The 20,103-nt window shown below is 41.2% G+C and overlaps 1 protein-coding gene across 1 annotated transcript in view; it reads left to right on the top strand.

Annotated features, from left to right (window-relative positions):
* LOC107043453 overlaps positions 1–19,871 on the top strand; it is a 166,416-nt gene extending 146,545 nt beyond the window's left edge. Inside the window, exons 3-4 of the mRNA XM_015264972.1 lie at positions 11,674–12,046; positions 19,543–19,871. Coding sequence (XP_015120458.1) covers positions 11,674–12,046; positions 19,543–19,871 — 702 coding nt within the window. The remainder of the gene's footprint in view (positions 1–11,673; positions 12,047–19,542) is intronic.
* Positions 19,872–20,103: the final 232 nt, after the last annotated feature.

Below are 20,103 nucleotides of genomic sequence, written 5' to 3'. Positions count from 1 at the left end.
GCTCTCTGGGTCATTTCAGGGGGTGGCGAGTCAATGGAGGGGATGATCATGGGGAGATCTCGGGGGGGTTTTTGAAGTNCTAGCGCCCTCGAGGTATTTGAAACCGGGTTTCAGGCGCATTATCGTAACCAATGTTCGGCCTCCTGGGCTCTAGTATATAAAGAAGAGTATCGAGAATCTCGAATGAGCACTCGAACAGCACTCGAATGAGAACNAGGGCGGCTCTCTGGGTCATTTCAGGGGGTGGCGAGTCAATGGAGGGGATGATCATGGGGAGATCTCGGGGGGGTTTTTGAAGTGTATCTTTCCGCATGAGCTCTCAGGGTCTTTCCAGGGGGGGGGGTCGATGGGGATAAGGACAAGGGGAGATCTCAATGTTTTATTGAGGGTGACTCTCCAGGAGAGCTCTAGGGCAGCTCCCAGGATCTTTCTAAAGAGGAGGGTCAATGGGGGATATGGTCAAGAAGAACTTTCAGGCCCTTTCGAGGGGGTATTGATGAAAGGTACACTCGAGGGGAGATCTCGGAAGTTTTTTGGGATTAACTTTCCAGGGGAGCTCTGAGGANTAGGTAAATTGATGTATATGTTGTGTATTATAAATATGAAAGGGAGCCCCCTTCCTTTCAACTGAGATAGTAATGCAAGGGCGGGGGGGGATCCATAAATTTCAGGGCGAAAATTTTTTTCCACCTAATTCTTTTTTTTTGACCTNAGAACTTTCAGGCCCTTTCGAGGGGGTATTGATGAAAGGTACACTCGAGGGGAGATCTCGGAAGTTTTTTGGGATTAACTTTCCAGGGGAGCTCTGAGGATCTTTCTGGAGTGGATTAATGAAGGGGATCGTCAAGGGCAGATCTCGGGGGATTTTGAAGATCACTTTTGGGGATTCCTCTCTGGATCTTTCTAGGATTTGCCAAGGAGTGTATGATGAAGGGGACATTCCGAGGGGTTCTTTGACNCTTTTCCGATGAGAATTTTTTTTCTGTAGAACACACCTGATTTCAACGGGAGGATNCTTTCGAGGGGGTATTGATGAAAGGTACACTCGAGGGGAGATCTCGGAAGTTTTTTGGGATTAACTTTCCAGGGGAGCTCTGAGGATCTTTCTGGAGTGGATTAATGAAGGGGATCGTCAAGGGCAGATCTCGGGGGATTTTGAAGATCACTTTTGGGGATTCCTCTCTGGATCTTTCTAGGATTTGCCAAGGAGTGTATGATGAAGGGGACATCCCGAGGGGTTCTTTGACGTTACTTCCAGGGGTCAATAGGGGTGTGGTCAAGAGGAGATCTCGAAAGTATGGTTGGAACGAAATTCCGGAAAAATCTGGGGAACATTTTTCAAAGTAANATATGATACGTGGGTGATTTATAAAAAAATCTACTTCGTTAATTTTTTTTAAATTTGTTTAAACAAAAGACGAAAAATATTAATTTTCATGAAGAAAATTTTCTTTTTTGAATATTGCAGATATTTTAGTGAAAATAAGTCCTTATGATTTTTGCCTTTAACTCGCTTGTTTGTTGAATGAAAAATGATAAATAAATTCGTTGGTCATTGTTTATCACTTTTTATTTAACCAGTTGAGTTGAGGGGAAATATCATGAGAACTAACCGTCCTTGAAATATCTTGAATCTTCGGAAAAAAAGGTTTCCCATTAAAAATCGACTTTTTTAAATCTTTCGTTTAAACAAATTATTAGAAAAAAATAATCCGGTTTACAGGAAGTAGATTTCTTCATGAATCACTTACGTATCATATGAAAAACCTATGCAATTATGGGAAATGCGAAAAAAAGGTCCAGTCAACATTTTCAGTGAACACTATAGAAAATACCTTGAAAATCATTTGTTTATGAATTTATATTGGTGGAACCGTTGCAAATACGGAAAAATATTCAAGGACTTATTCTCTTCGAAAACACGCGAATTCTATAGAAAAACTTTTTTCATCACGCTGTGACGAAAAGTGAACTTTTCGGCACGCTCCGCGTGCCTAAAAGTCCAATTTCCGCCACATTGTGATGAAAAATATTGTTCGTAACTCGTGAAAAAATGTTTTTTAGCTCGTGGGAGGTTTATCGCCTTCGGCTCGTGATATAAACCTCCCACTTGCCAAAAAACACTTTTTTGCACTCGTTACGAAATATACTATTTCCGGCTGAAATAGCCGAGATGTCAATTGTTTATCAATAATTTGGTAGTAACAAAAAAATTCTCATGCATTCGACTCGGGGAACTTGATATTCGGATTCAACGGGTGAAAAAATGGAGAATCCATCGCAGGGAATGAATTATAGGAACTTGAAGGAAGTTCGCAGTCGGTTACTTTCCAAAATTGAAGATGATTCGGGAACTTTCCAACAAATGCAACACAATCATGAAGTTTTTCGCAGAAATGTGAGAAAATCCGTGTTTTTCGAAAATTAGCGAAAATTTTTGGTATCTCTTAAATATTGAAAATTANAATTATAGGAACTTGAAGGAAGTTCGCAGTCGGTTACTTTCCAAAATTGAAGATGATTCGGGAACTTTCCAACAAATGCAACACAATCATGAAGTTTTTCGCAGAAATGTGAGAAAATCCGTGTTTTTCGAAAATTAGCGAAAATTTTTGGTATCTCTCAAATATTGAAAATTATTGGAATAAACAATGGGGAAATAATTGATATGCGAGGTTCGAATTTTCCAAATCAAACTGATATGAAGGTGTCATGTGACCCCGAATACTACACTCTGATTGGTTGAAATGAGGACGGAGAAAACAATTTAGAACATTTAAGTTCCACGGATTTTTTTCAACAATTTTACAAAATGCTCAAGTTAGAAAAACAAGCAGGGGTAGAAGCCTATCTGGCATAACTCATGTGACCGTTACTTTATGCGTCATTACTATTTTTTTCTCTCTCTACCAATTACATTGGTAATAAGCTTCCGAATGGAAGCAATACCAATTTTACACGTAAAAAATCAGTCATTCAACGTAGGCAAGAGTATCAACGTAATATTTACATGAAATGTAATATTGACTAACGAACGTACTTTGAATAATGGAAATTAATATAAAATTTACAAATCTTAAAAAATTAGACCACGTCAACCTCTGTCTCTGCCACACCTAAAGCTATCGAATATTCATCAAATATTAGATTGTATGAAGTATAAAAAAACATGGATTTGTATTATATGACTTTTGAAGTCATGCAGAGATGGAAAACATTGCTAAAATAACAATGTGCGATTTTTCAGAAAAGAAGCGTTTCGGATGAATTACTCTACGCCAGGATGTACTGAATCGATTAACACAAAATTTTATACACGAATGTGGGCCAATCATGCAAATTAGCAGCCAGAATCTCAGGTGTTTAGTCCAAGTTTAACACATATCATAGAGCCCACATTGAATTTTAATTTAAAAAACTAGAAAAACGCTGATATTTCGAAAACTTTGTATAGGAGGGTATGCATATTTTGATTGATCTTGATAGAAGATACCATGACAAATATTTAAAAAAAAGTCAATCAGACCAGTAGTTTCGGAGATTTGCGCATAACAGTTGTTCCTAAAAAGTTGAATATCTGCTAAACTACTCATCCAATTCAGCCCATCCACAATCCCTTCCTGTAATATTATAAGAACTACAATCGTACCGAATTTCAACTTTCTATCGTGCTCACAACAATTTTTTCATAAAAATGAAAAATGCCAACTATTACCAAACTGTCTATAGTTACATAGCAATATTATGATTTGATCCGATAGATATCATCACAAAGAAGATTTTGACGTCAAAAAAATTGAATCAATATTTTCTAGAAATTGCTGTATCTCAGAAACTACTGGTCCGATTGAGCTGAAACTGCGCCCAGAAATGCTCCAAAGTAATACCAATTATGTGACGAAATTTCAGATTTCAAGCTTCAGCTTCAGTCTTTTTTATGTCGTGATTTATAAAAATTTTCGAAAAAATCGATAAACACTGTCGGACACACACATACATGGTCCTCAAATTTCGTATTTTTTCGTTTCAGACCATTCTACATCATTTCCAAGCAAAATTAGCGAATCGAAAAATCGACCGATTGCAATGCTTCCATTCGGACGCAAAAATTACAAGAATTGGTGGATTTTATAGAAGGTTAGGAAAATTTCAGATTATTTATCGAAGGTAGAAGTTCATGGAATAAAGAGAAAGGCGACAACTGAAAAATCTCGACTATAAGAAATTCTAGAATGAATGTTTTGCCCTTTGAATAGAATTCAGTTCAAAATTAGATTAACAATCTTATTCCTTGAGCCTAGAAATTCCACATTAGTGAATCACTTATTGAAATATTGAAATTGAATAGGTAATGAACCAAGACGCATCGTTCTCATTAATCTGACACTCAGTACAATGAGAACGACGATGAATAATTAATTTTGATACAAATGAAAAAGAAAGAAAGGAGAGCAGGCATAATGAAAGCGCATCAACGTCGCGGCTGCGCTCTGATTGGTTGAAATGAGAATAAAGAAAATAATTTTTAAAAACACGAGAGAAACATCGAATGCTCTCAACAATTCTACAAATTCTTGGTGTTACATGAAAAAAAATTCATAAGATTTTGGAATCTTATGTAAAATTTGACTAAATTGCAGATGAATGATCCAAGTTTCTGCTTGATGGAATCCTTGAATGGAATAGTGAAGAAGATCATGAATAAGGAGAAAATACTCCGAATTAGTGAAAAGGCATCAGAATTTGTTGGATAATTTTCCCAGACAAATAATTGAATCCTTTTGCAGGGGAGTAAAGGGGGATGAAGATGGAGGCAAAAAATTGAAAATTCTGGGTTGTACTGAATTTCATGATTATTGTATCAGACTCTGAAGGGAATTCCGACTTGAATTACAATGGAAACCGAGAATCTATCAGATCTTATTCACTGAGCACAGAAATTCAAAATTAAGAAATCACTTATTGAAATATTGAAATTGAACAGGTGGTGACCTGAAATGCATTATTCTCATTAATCTTAATATTGCAAAATCGCATATTTAGACTTTTTAGACCATATTTAGTTACCCTGACACAAAAGTTTGGAAATTCAATTTTGAACGATTATAAAGCTTCCATTCGGAAGCAAAAAAGGAGAAAATTAGAAGAAATAGGGACTTGGGATGTCGAGGAGAAACAGGATAGCAAGAGAGTGGAAGAGGTATTCAGACTTACCAGGTATTCAAACATGAACGCATCCACGGAATGCTTTAAATACGGGTTTCCTGACGGAGTGTTTCCGGGGTGCAATGGGGGTTCCGAGTCGTTCCCACACACGTCTCTCCACAATTCTTCTCGGGTGGTCAAGTCGAAGTGTTCTCGCTGAAGAACCAGAAGAACATGCAGCTCTCGTTCCAGGACGAATACTGAGACGTAGTGGGTAGAGACGAGATCTCATACGCACACGACTATTCCAGGACGTTTCGAACTCGGCACGGAGACAGTTCCTGGAAACATGTCATGATCGGACACATTCTCCTTCTTCGGGAGCAACAAAGTTCTCCTCTCCACCAACCACTCAGGAAGAGGCTCACTGCCGTCGATAAACGCCATGAATATCCGAGCCAGATGGCCATGCGCAGAGGTAAACCTCTTGCACCAGAAGGCGTTGATGCCATCAGGCCCCGGAGCGGCATGGTTTTTCATGCCTCGTAATGTAGCTGGGACCTCTTCCTGAGTGACTCGTGAGAATTCCGCACACCGTCTGCGATGTCCCTGATAGAACACACGAAACTCCCTACGGGCTGGAGTCTCCACTACGAGATCGGGAACCTGACCATACAGACCTCTCCAGAAATCTTCAACTCGCTCGACCGAAGGCCTCTAATCGGCCACAGGTGAAGGGGGTTCGAATCAGCGATTGGGATCGAAGAGGAAGACAGAATTGTTAACCACCCAACGCAACTGCTTCTCCAGAGACCGCTTCGCGGTCCCAAAAAAGTCCCCTTTCAACCCTTTCAACATAATCTCTCCCCAATTAGAAGGAGGATAGCCTTATGCAAGGTGTGATGATGGTAGCCCAAATTCGCAGATATTTTGCGAACGCGGGCAGTAAATGCCCTACCACTGGTGATGAAATCAATCAAACATTGAATGTGCGATGTCTGCTTCTTCGCCTTTTCGATCTTACTCTAAAGTTGCGCGATGCGTTTTTGCCTCAAACGAACCCACTCTGGGAGCTCGAGGGTTCAAACGAAGAGCTGCATCATACACAGCCCAGTTTAGATCGAGCAAATCAATGTCCCCGGGGAGGGTGGCGGCCAGAGCCTCATTCTCAGATGCCAGTTGCTCACGCCGCAGACGAAACTTCCCAGTGTCTCTCTACCTTCTTGCCCCTAGTTCTCGTGAGGGCCTCTCAGACTCCTCGCCGCTCTGTTGGGTGAGTTCTACCGGCTGCAAATCATATCCCTGCCGACGCAAACCGGCGGCTTGCTCTCTTAGATGTTGTTTTGTGAAATGCGAAAACTCAGGGCACACCACAAGTCTCGCATCTTTGCCATGTATCCCGCCTGCGCCGGCTCACTGTCCTTCCAACATTGGACCAGGTCCTTGAGTTCCTCCATCCACTTAATCCTTCTAACAGCCGGGTTGTTACGGTTGGATCCGGATCGTTCACCCCTCCCAACTGATCCACGGTCCCTATCCGAGCGGGACTAATTGTGGGGGGCCCTGCCGCGGATCGATGATGGAACCGCGTATCGGTGCCGCCGGGTGGTTAGCCCGACACCACCATGGCTATTGCAGACATGTCGGGCGATGGGTTCGCCACACTCCCTATGTCTTATTATTATTATTATTATTATTATTATTATTTACTCGTAAATGAGATCGCTGAACAATCCTCGAGGGCTCCAACTTCACCTCGAAGGCCTCCCAGCAAACTAAGCGATACAAACTTCTCCTAATCACTCTGCAATAGTGCTCCCTTTAACCAGAGGGTGAGCTCTACTGCAGTCCAGATTCATTCTGTCTTAGTAGACGGAGGGACCCAAGGATGACAGCTTTCTGTATTTGGCCAGCTAATGTGAAGGCATTACGCCTACACGCTGGGATAATTTCGAGTGCAGATATGAAAGACTGCTTCATTCGCCCCCCCCCCCAGAGAGCCAATAATGAGGACAACCAATTTTACTTTGAAGCCCCGGTTTAGTTGACGTAGCTCTAACAGGAGTGATTGATACTTGAGCCACTTGTTACCTTCTTTAGTTGTTATATTGTTCTCAGCCGGAGCCGAGAACTCAATGACATGGATGATTTTGTCATCAAAATCAAAGAGGACAATGTCAGGTTTGGCTGCAGCGATAAGCCTGATAGCCGCGAATTAGAAGTTCCAGTAGATCTTAAACCTCTCATTCACAACGACGCACTCAATATCTCCTGGAACATAAGGCATCAGTGGTGTTCTGTCTATCCCATAGGAGTGCCGCAGATGAAAATATAGCACTCTCAAAGCCGCATTATGATGATGGATGTAACTCGTGATAGCATATGTCGAATAAACCGATAAAAGATGCATCAGAGTTTCCGGGGATTGCTTGCAAGCCCGACATCGAATGTCCAAAACTTGCAACCCATAACGCGACTTCGATAGACCAGGGTGTTTATTACACCATTCTGGCACGCGCAAACAAATCCCTCAGTTTCGGACATCAAGCCAGCAGACTTCAAGAAAGAGAAAGCTGAACGGACAGACCCTGCTCTTCTACATGACGAAAGAATACGCCATGCATGAGTTTGTCAACGTGTTGACGGAGCAAGGTGGACTGCTCCGCCTTCTTGATGGTCGCTCTACGCCATGATTTGGTCATGCTAGCTAACGAGTCACAAGCCAACTGACCATCTTGGCCACGACGAAACTCCAAATCGAGGGAAAATTGCTGCTGTATCTGCTGCCTTATATAGAAAGGCCTGAACCCCATGAAGTTCATGATCATGCACGAACTTCAAATGCGGATCCAAGCTATTCATAAGGTCGCAAGCTAAACCGAGGACCAGACGTTCATGAAGAGACGTTCATGAAGGACCTCCATACTAAGAAGTCCTCGCCCCCCACTCTCTCGCGGACAATGCAACCGCGGACTTGAAGAGCGTGGATGCAGTCTCCTGTGGATGTTCATCAGCTTGCGGGTATCTCTATCCAACTGTTTCAGTTCATCTCTACTCCATTTGAGGACGCCAAAGCAGTAGAGAAGCACCGGGACAGCGAACATGTTCGATGCAGCGACTTTATTCTTGCCGGAAAGCTCGGATTTCGAAACTTTCCGTAGTCGCCGACGGTATTCCCCACGAAGAGTGTATGACTAGAACAGCATCCACTATGGATTGCTCATTGAAGCCAAGATATCGGTATGACTCTTTGCCGCCAACATAATGTATGACGCTTTCATTCCCAAGTTGAAGATCACCTATCTCGCTGTCGACTTTGCCCCTCTTCAGATGATGGACGGCGCACTTGTCCAACCCGAAACTCATGCCAACCGCACGCGAATACATCGCAACAACATCAAGCTGAAGCTTGAGTTGTCGCTCTCCCGAGGCAAATAGTTTTAGATCATCCATGTAAAATATATGACTGATCTGATGCCTGGTATCGCCAGGTCTCCCGGCTTGATATCCTCTAACACAACGCAGTGCAAAAGAGAACGACATCAGTGAGATGCAGAGCAGAAGAGGACTCAAGGTATCATCCTGAAAGCCTCCTTTCTTGAATTACACCAACCCTGAAGTCAGCTTCCCGTCACCGGATGTTATGGTGAAGCGCGCCCTCCAGAGTGGCGCAAGATCTTTCATGCATTTCACCATGTTATCTTCTCCCTTTCATCTCACTATGTTATCTTCTCCCTTTCTACTGCAAGGGATTCTAATAGCAGAAAAATGAGCTCATGGCTCGTGCTATCAAAAGCCTTGCGGTAGTCGACCGAGGCCGCTGACAGATTGCGGTGGTACTGTATGGAATCGCGTAATACGCAGCGATCAACCACTAAAGCTTCCTTGCAACTTGACAGCCCCCGCTTCGCTCCTCGCTGTTCATGAATTGACTGCCACACTGGCTGTATATCGCGGAGGATACGCTCATTCAAGATGGCAGTGAAGTACAAGCTGTATAGTGCATTCAAACAAGTGATCGATCGGTAATTCGGTGGGTCGGAAAAGTCTCCCTTCTTCGGGAGCAGCACAGTCCTTCCAACCACACAGGGACAGGCACACTACCCTCAAGAAATGCCGTAAACATCCGAGCCACTCTTTCACCGAAAGGTGTTGATACAATCAGGACCCGGAGCGGCGTAGTTCTTTATACCTCGCAAAGCAGCTCGCACCTCCTCCTGAGTGATTGGTGAAAATTCCACACACTGCCGACGATGTTTTTGACAAAACGCGCGAAATTCTCTAAGGGCCTGAGTCTCTACCATGAGATTGGGGACCCAACCATACAGATCCCCCCCAGAACTCTACAACTCGCTCGACCGAGGGCATCTTATCCGAGGCAGGCGTAGGCGGATCGAACCAGCGGTTGGGATCGGAGTGGAAGATAGAATTGTCAACCACCCGTCTCAACCGCTTTTCCAGAGACCGCTTTGTGGTCTCCAGAACGCTCACCTTCTCGACAAATCTCTCCTTAATCAAGAGGAGGATTGCCTTATTCAATGTGTGATGGTGGTAGTGTAAATTCGCGGATATTTTATGAATGCGAGCCGTGAAATGCTTTTCACTGGTGATGAAGTCAATCACACACTAAATGCGCGATGCCTGTTTTCTAGCCTCTTCGATCTTGCACTGGAATTGTGCGATGCGTCTCCGCGTTTTCACCTCAAACGAACCCACCCTTGGGACACGAGGCTTCAAACGAAGAACCGCATCATACACAGCCCAGTTCCGGTCGAGACAGGACATCAACACTCGCGTGTTTATACATACAGGGGTGGAAAAAAGTATTCGCCCATCACCCTTTATAAAACAAAACTCGCTCGTTACACAATAAACTACATTATTTCAAGATTTAAATATGCGAAAGAGAATCTTTGTAACGTTCCACGTGGAAGAGAAAAACTATTGAGTTTCTGATCCTTGGTCATTTTCGCCGGACACAAGTATTCGCCCACTGCTTAATTCCAGTTCACGCAGGTTTTAACGTGTTTTAGATGCCACCTAACACCGTGGTTGAGGGGGGGACAAGTCAAGTTCGCAAAACGTATGGATGTAAACAATTATTCAGTCCGAGAAACGAAACGGAGAACGCGATGGGGCGCAAAGCGAAAGAGACGATGGGAAAAGAAAGGAAAATTATTTTAAATTTATACCAACAACGAAAATCCTACTCAGAAATAGCAAATCTAGTTACACAAAGTTTTTCTACAGTTGGGTACGTCGTAAAATTTTTGAAAATAAAGAAAATCTCTCCGATGCATTCAGAAGTCGCCGCCCGAAAAAGTTGACGTGAAGAAAAGAATCAAAAATTGTGCGTTCAGCGGAAAAGAATCCAAAAATCACATCGTCTGAGATTGCAGCTCAGTTGAAGGAAGAACTGTAAAATAGGTCCACCCGAACACTGTTCGGAGAGTATTTCGTCGTGCCGGGTAGTGGGCACGAGTAGCAAGGCGTAATCCATTCATAAATGAGGTAAATAGGAAAAAGAGATTGGAGTTCACTAAAGAATAAGTAACCAAAGACAAAGATTTTTGGAAGCAAATACTGTTCTCTGATGAGAGTAAATTTAATTTATTCAAGACAAGTGGCCGTATTTTAGTGTAGCGCAAGCCGAACACAGAATTCGAAACCAAGAACCTACAAAAACTACGGTGAAGTACGATGGTGGGGGAGTGCTTGTTTGGGGGTGTATGGCTGCTTAGGAGGGTTAGGAAACTTGGCATTTATTGAAAAAATTATGGATAAGTTTGTGTATTTGAATATTTTGAAAGAGAACCTCTAGCTGAGCGTCGAAAAACTACAATTGGGAAACAATTATTATTTCCAGCACGACAATGACCCGAAGCACATGGCATTTATCGTTAAACAGTGGTTTGCATTCAACACTTCGCACTTTCTGCAAACCCCTCCCCAATCGCCGATTTAAATCCGATCGAAAATTTGTGGGAACACCTGGACAAACGAATTAAAAATCACCAGATAACCAACAAGACTCAACTGAAGGAAGTAATTTAACTGGAATGGCATCAAATTAGTTTCGACGTCACTGAGAAACTAGTAAACTCGATGCCAGATCATCTGCGAGAAGTTATTCATCACAAAGGATACGCGATAAAGCATTGAAGATATTTTGCAGCTCGTAAACTAGGTGGGCGAATACTTGTGTCCGGCGAAAATGACCAAGGATCACAAGCTCAATAATTTTTCCCTTCCGTGTGGAGCGTTACAAAAATTCTGTTTTACGTACTAAAATCTCTAAATAATGTAGTTTATTTAGCAGAAAGAATTTAATAAATCAATTACTTTTCTAAGTGTACCGAGCGGGTTTTGTTTTATAAAGTGTGATGGGCGAATACTTTTGTCCACCCCTGTATCTACTATTTTTCATCATTCTGTTTCCCATCTAAATCAGTTTCCTATGTAGAGATCATCCTTATCGTGCTATAAATATTGGATTCCTCAGAACATAAGTTATTTTTATTTATTCAGAAAACAGATGACGAAGATTCTGGAAACGACGAACCCACAGACCTCTTCTACAACGCGGAACATCGCTTAAGTCAGTCCCACAGACTTCGTTCTCCGCAGCTATTCTCACCCCCTCCCAACAATGACCCTCACCCTCAACCCCAGGGTCACCCTCCAGAACCTCCCCAACGTCCAGACCTACCTCACAATTCCCACAACCATCCCGAACCCCGAGAAGACCAGAATAATCGACCTTTTCAGTGGAACTGTCGGGGCTACTGCAACCTCGTGCCCATGAATCCAGGAGAATCGCCGAGACCCAGAAATCTTGTTGAAAGAGTGGATATGTTGGCGAACCATCGACATATAGAGCATGAGCCCATTAACGAGCCAGGTTCGCATTTATTTATTTTTCCTTATGAAATGGTTAAGTGATGAAACCATTGCAAGGCAAGAAATATTTCAACCATAAAAGATTTCCGAATCATTGACAGAAATTATTTTTTGTAGAGAATTTCATGAGCTAAAAAAAGCCTTGATATTTTCCTGTGAATTAATCATTTTTTTAGATACTTGTATCAAAAATGACAGATAATTTCCAGTGGTGTTTGCCTATTGCTCAAGTTTTCTTAATTATTCAAACATCCGTAATGACTAATTTTGGGAAAATAGGTATCACATTAATCGTTTCCTAGCGAATGTTCTGAGCTATAAAAAAAATCTTAGCACTTGCCTTGATATTTAGAAAATGGTGTCAGGAAAATTTCGTACTGCTTATTTATTGATTGCAAAATTATGATTTTGATACCAACGTAAAAGTTCCTCTTGACACAAGATATCTTTATTAAGGATTTTTAGCCAAAACCCACATTACTCACCATAATTTTTTTCATACTGTCTCATATGCCAAGTTCATCTGTGAGCCACACGTTAGTAATAATCTTAATCCTTCCATCGGGGCATCCTAGTGAGAAATTAATGTTTGGAAATCATTTCATGTAACATTATGCTCAGAGAAGAAACGTAACCGTGTGATCGTGAACTTTGATCAAGATGTTGCATGGGTTAGACATTCAAGAGATTGAAAAAAAACCACAAGCCATTTACTTCAGATTATGGAGAATTCATCGCCGACGAGAACAAGTAGGGGACCGGACCATATAGGCGTGATATTTTCGATTGATTTTCGAATTCCTGTAAAAAAATTGGGCCTCCATTACAAGTCAAGCAACCGACACCACACAACAGCTAATCGAGGTCGGTAAAGTCGGTGACGATAATTCAATGCTGGAATCATATGGACCAGTGCTGCCAGATGAGGGCGAAAATCCCACGCGTGGGATTTTCGTGCGCAGCTCCCCCGCGCATGGGATATTCGTGCGCAACTCTGCCGCGCACCCACTGCCACTGAGCATATGCAACTTCCGCAATTGAAACCTGGCGAATTTTATGCCAGAAATAATTATCCGAACCGAAAACAAATGAATATGACGTATTAGAAATTAAAACACCATTTTTACAGGATTCCACATATTAATTTATCGATTAATGGTCCCTATCCGTGATTTATTGGAAGCTACTAAAGATCTAAAAACTTGATAACACTGCTAACACGACACAATTTTAAGGATATTAACATGTTTGACATTGTATTTCTTTGTGGCCCTTGTAACTCTATATTAACTTCACGTCAAACTTCAGAAGGATCACAAGATTCTGGTCAAATTTCACGATGGTCACACGGGAATGATTAAATTTTACGAAGGTTGAATGTTGCAAGGGTCAAATATAAGGATCACGAAGGTCACAAGGTAAAGGATAAATTTCACGACGGTTAAGCTTCACGAGGATCAAACATCACGAGGGTCACAAGGAGATGATCAAATTTCACGAGAGTCACAAGGGAATGATTAAATTTCACAAAGGTTAAATGTTACAATGGTTAAACTTGGCGAGGGTCACTAAAGGAATGGTCAAACTTCAAAAAGATCAAATATCACGAGGGTCACGAGGATGATAGGAAGATAGTCAAATTTCACGAGGGTCACAAGGGGAAAGTCAAAGTTCACAAGGGTCGCGAGGAGATGGTCAAATTTCACGAGGGTCAAACATCATGAAGGTCATGAAGGTTATAAGGGAAAGATCACATTTCAGGAGGGTCAAACGTTACGAGGTCATGAGAGTCACAAGGGAATGATTAAATTGCCCAATGGTTGAATATTGCAAGGATCAAATTTCACGAGGGCCACAAAAGTCACAAGGGAAAGGTCAAATTTCACGAGGATCAAACATTACGAGGATTACGAAGGTCACAATGAAAAGATCACACTTCACGAGGGTCAAATAGTCGATAGCCCTGTTTCTGTATGCACTATGAAATTGAGTAAATGGTTAATTGTTACACCATCATACCATGGAAACGGGTGCGGATAGAGAAAAAAGTTTCAAACAAAATCTGTTTGTCATATCAAAATACACATTCTTTGCCTTGAAACTTTTTTCCCTAACTATTATAGATAAAGAATTATGGATGGAGGGAGTGACGTGGGCGGCGGCCTAGCCCGCGATGTGTCGGACCGCTCCGATGCGTTTATCGGCAAACTTGATAGAGATAAAGAAAAATAGTTCAGATAAAAAAAGCTCGCCATCAGATTTTACATAAAATTATATTTTCCAAATTTTTCTCTACACTTAGCCAGTAATGGGATATTTACGCTCTTCTGCTGCATGATGGGACAAATTACATCCAACATGTTTGTTTACGACCGTAATTAATAAAAAAAAACAACTTCGGATTCAGATTCAACATCACCGGCAACGTAAATTCCAATAATAACATTTACTCAATGCCATTGTGCATACAGAAACAGGGCTAGCGTATGGACTATTTGATCCTCGTGAAATTTGATCATCTCCGTATGACCCTTGTGACTCTCGAGATGTTTGACTCTTGTAAAATTTGACTATCCCCTTGTGACCCTCGAGATGTTTGACTCTCGTGAAATTTGACTATCCCCTTGTGACCCTCGCGACGTTTGACTCTCGTGAAATTTGACAATCCATTTGCCTTGAAACAACCCTCACAACCCTTGTGACATTTGACTATCCCCTTGTGACCCTCGCGAGGTTTGACTTTCGTCAAATTTGACTATCCCCTTGTCTCTCGTGGAATTTGCCCATCTATTTGTGACCCTTGTGACAATTGACTATCCCCTTGTGATCTCTGCGAGGTTTGACTCTCCTGAAATTTGACTATCCTCTTGTAACCCTCGCGACGTTTGATTCTCGTAAAATTTGACCATCCTTTTATGACCTTTTAACCCTTGCGAAATTTCACTATCCCCTTGTGATCCTCGCGAGGTTTGACTCTCATGAAATTTGACTACCCCCTTGTGACCCTCGCCACGTTTGATTCTCGTGAAATTCGACCATCCTTTTGTGACCCTTGTGACCCTTATGAAATTTTTGACATTTATCCCCTTGTGACCCTACTGACGTTTGACTCTCGCGAAATTTGATTATCCCCTTGTGACCCTCGCAAGGTTTGACTCTTGTGAAATTGAACCACATTTTTGTGACCCTTTTGAAATTTGACTATCCCCTTGTGATCCTCGCGACGTTTGATTCTCGTGAAATTTGACCATCATTTTGTGACCCTCGCGACGTTTGAATCCCGTGAAATCTGACTGTCCCCTTCTGAGCCTACTGAGGTCCGACTCTCATGAAATTTGACTATCCCCTTGTGACCCTCGCGAGGTTTGACTCTCGTGAAATTTAATCACATTTTGTGACTCTTGTGAAATTTGACTATCCCCTTGTGACCCTGGTGACGTTTGGCTGTCATGAAATTTGATCATCCTTTTGTGACCCTCGTGACGTTTGACTCTCGTGAAATTTGACTATCCCCTTGTGACCCTGGTGACGTTTGGCTGTCATGAAATTTGATCATCCTTTTGTGACCCTCGTGACGTTTGACTCTCGTGAAATTTGACTATCCCCTTGTGACCCTGGTGACGTTTGGCTGTCATGAAATTTGATCATCCTTTTGTGACCCTCGTGACGTTTGACTCTCGTGAAATTTGACTATCCCCTTGTGACCCTGGTGACGTTTGGCTGTCATGAAATTTGATCATCCTTTTGTGACCCTCGTGACGTTTGACTCTCGTGAAATTTGACCATCCTTTTGTAACCCTTGTAACTCTCGTGATGTTTGACGTAAAATTTCTTCATTCTCTTGTGATCCTTCTGACCGTAGACCTTTCCGAAATTTGACCCTTGTGACATTTAATCCTTACTCTATTGATCACGTGAAATCCGATCATTATATCGTCTAACATTTATTAACATTATTTCAAAAACTTATTCCTTCCCACTGTCCATCGAAGCAAGTGGAATAACAAGTCATGCCGTTCTCGATCGAATTCAAACGATTTAAACGGAGCGCCAGGCATTCGGCGCCCTAAAGGCAGCGCAGTAGTACTCGAGCGAGGAGTGGGGGACTTGTGGGATTCTTGTCGTCTGGCATCACTGATATAGACACGTATAACATACACAAACATGCATCTCATTGTGACAACCCCATTACTAGTCGAAGCGTGCAATGTTGCTCGATTAAAATTCGACTGTTACCACTGCAGTCACAAGTCTATTCTATGTGAACATTTTCTTTAAAGTAGTACATACGAAACTCAGATATCAAAGATTAAAATCTGAAAAAAATTCTCAAGAAGGGTTAATAACAACAGAAACATTCTAGTTGAGTTCGTGTCCAATTGGCAGTCTAGTATTATTGATAATAATTAATTAAGAAATCCCAAATTAACCCACAGTCTTATGGAGAAAACAGCTACAGAACATTAGGACAAAGATTAAAATCTAGAAAAAATATTAAAAAATCAGAAAAAATGAATAAAGACTCTGTTCAATTTGAAGATGATCCTCAGTACCGTTTCTTTGTTATAAATAACTAATGTTTTTGAGTGTCCCAAAATGGCGTGTTGTGTGAGTGACAACGTTGCGTAGGTTAGGCGCTGGCGGGCGGGATTTTCAAACCAAGCAGCCTTTGTCGTAAAGTGCGAACTATTTATAATATGCATGGTTTATTGCTCATGAAAACAAGGGATAAAATCAATTGGTTTGGATTCTCTACGAATTGGAGCAATCGTCGAGCTGTCATCATCTCCAATCAGTGTCCCAAGGAGAACATTCTCCTGCTTGAATTGTTCATTCTTGACTAGGATTTCAACTGCAATATCGGGCTCCATAGCTTTAGCACTTTTGTCCCAATTCTTTTTACAGTTATGATCATCTTGAGGGTGTCCTAAACGACATAAGGTACAATTTTTATTTCTTGTTCCACGAGCCAAACATTTACCACTTTCTCTTGCAACTGCAGTAGCTACTCCTATCAGACAAAAGAAAATGTTGGGTACAAATGGGAAAAATATATAAATAACGGGGATTTCCAGGTTAAATAAATGATTGACACAATTGATGAATAATTCTATTCAGTGTATTCTTCATTTTATTAGTAAAAACTCACTAAAAATTGGACTAAAAGTAATTCATTTTGTTGGAAGTAAAAAATTCGCAGAAAATATTATTTACAATTGTGTCATATACAATTACATGTTCTCCAATTTTTTTTGTGCAGGGAAAATTGCGTGAGCTTCATTTACCTGATAGACTGTCATAATTAAAACCTGATCCAGGTTTTGGCCATGCACCATCAAGACCTGCCCCCAGATGGACAGGCTTACCATTCTTATAGGTTACAGAGGGGTTTCTTCCTAACGTCAGTTTTTTCTCTTCTTTGATAGCTGCCAAACAACTTTCATCAGCAAGTTCAACTAGAGTTTTCCCAACTTTTTTTTCATAACGTTTCAATGTGTTTGAGGGAATTGAAGGCACATTCAACTGTGACAATACAGCATTGAGTTGATGGTTTCCTATCCCTCCATCAATGACAGCTGAAAACAGACGTTCAAACAGAGATTAATTTTATTAGCGAGGATGTTTACAGCACGTGAACAAAGATCTAAATTGAAAATTAACCCACCTCCACCTGCTTTGACGTTTATGGAGTATTGAGACCGATTTGTCTTCCTGTTTAGGACTTGAGTACACGTTTCAACGTATTTTATATTATTACATCGTTCACATTGCACTGAAAAACAACTAGCTAAATCCTGCCTTTGCTCTGCCCTAATATTCCTGAGACTCAGAGGAATGTCACAGGATGAACACCATAGGTTCTCTGCCAAGCACTGGATATTCATAATCCTAGATCCTACAATTCCCTCTGCTGTGGATGGTTGCTCGGGTTCCTTCTTCGGTTTTTTGACTGCTGCCACTGGGTTATTTGTATGTTGAGGATCTTTGGGGTCTTTCTTGCGTTTTGTAGCTGATTCTCTGAACTTCTCACGCTACTCAATTCACCCTGGGGTCTCACATCTCCCCTTGTATCTTGGGGGCATGACCGGCAGGGGGGGCGTGGTTTGTACTTTTACAACTCTACAGACGACACCATCTAGGGAAAGTTACCATCTAGGGAGAAACCTCGCAAAACGAGTCTACAGACAGAGAGAAGAATGAGAGAGACAACGCTGCCACTTTCGGTGGCCCCAGCGACAGTGGCGGCCCCTTGTCCATCTTGGTTAGCACGAACTAAAATTACACGACTGGTCGGTATAGTAGAGTTAGATGTCGCGATGGAGGGGGAAGGCTCTGTGACGCGCTGAACTGAGAGCCTGATCACCTGGGTTCGATTCCTGAGTGCTGTTTTGTTTTTGTTTTGTTTTTCTTATTCGTCACTGTTACGCCAAGTCATTAATTAGCATATTATATTTTCTTTGTCTTTCCAGCAGTGTTGAATTATCCAGAAGAATTAAAATCTGATTTGATTTTAGAAAAATATATCAACAAACATTTTTATTCTACTTCTCGTGATTTTTCAGCTGTATTGTTACCCTCGTGCATTAGTAAGACCTCTGACATCTATATTTACTGTATAGAAACTTTGGCATATGACGGACATAAACAAATACGTCGAAATATCTAGTCCACTTAAAAAATAATTATTTCGGGTTTTATTCATTCCAAGAGCAATTTGTGGAATATATTCTCTGTCGTGGAAAATTCGGCATAAATCAAAGAATAATTGAAGTGAAAAATCTGGATATAACTCATTGAAGCAATCAACAAAATTGAAAGGTTTGTGTGAGGCACTCAGTGGGACATTATTCGACGAAAAAAAATAGTGCCACTTTTTTGTACACGATTTAATAATTATATGAATATCATTGTAGATAGCCAGTCAATTCCTTCATATGCATCTGAAGACGTATATCTGTATATAGAATTCTTTCTCTTCTCCTCTTGACGAGTCCAATAATGCCCAAGGTAAAGTGCCACCGAGATCAAATTGTTGGGGAAATATCGTACGATCGTTGTGCTTACAAAAATTGCCCAAATGGTAAATATCGTAATGGAGCGAGATTGTATCGGTTTCCCGATGTGAAAGATGGAGGGAGATGAGAGAAATGGCTTGAGAATTGCGGTAAGAGCAATGAAACAATTAACAAAAAACATTTTACGTCGTTACGATTAGGAGAAAGTTTGTTCGTTGTTTCCTTGACAAAACTCAGAAGATCTCCAAAACTAGTAGTTCCATCGAAAAACTTCAAATGACTTTTTTGTGAGGAATTCCGTAGGCTACAAGAAAGGTATCATGATATTTTTCTATAGACCTACTAGTTTCGAAGATATTGCGTATTTTAGCCTACTGAGATAAAAAGACGAATGAACTTTCCCCTACACCCAACACGATGAATCCGTTTGAGTCAATTACTCATGAAGTATATATGCACTGATTATGTATTTTAATTATAGGGAATCTCGACCTTCGCAATAATAAAAAATACAGCACTATCAGACGTTCAGGTATTTGTGAGGATCACTTTGATACTTCAAGTTTTGCAGAGAAGAAAGGACTCAAACGAGGTGTCGTGCCACTTCAGAATTATCCATCAGATCTCTCAGATGACAATAAAGAAAATAATGGATCAAATTCTAATGAAGCTGTAGAAATCGTTCATGAACACGTACACACTGACGAGGAAGTAGCAATGTCTGACTCTAACAATCAACCAGCATCATCAAGCCTAAGGTTGTTAAGTCAAACCCGGTTGAGACTGACCAATTGCTACCTGTACTACTGAATGTGGAGGCTGCCCCCTGTGGATCAAAGTCTGAGGAATGTAATGGTGGAGAACAGGTTGATGGAATCTTGAAAGCTGAGAAGCTCAAGAAAGATAATTTGATTTTCCAGAATAAAAGTCGTAAAATAATTAAGAATTTACAACATCAGAAAAGACGACACAACGTGAAAAATGGGAAAGTAATGGTTAAAAAACAGAAAAACAGGAAAACAAATCACAGGAGACAGAAAGA

Source organism: Diachasma alloeum, unplaced genomic scaffold, assembly GCF_001412515.2.
Source record: "Diachasma alloeum isolate Michigan unplaced genomic scaffold, Dall2.0 Dall_scaffold_00578, whole genome shotgun sequence".
Lineage (NCBI taxonomy): Eukaryota > Metazoa > Arthropoda > Insecta > Hymenoptera > Braconidae > Diachasma > Diachasma alloeum.
This window is presented reverse-complemented; position numbering and strand designations above follow the sequence as displayed.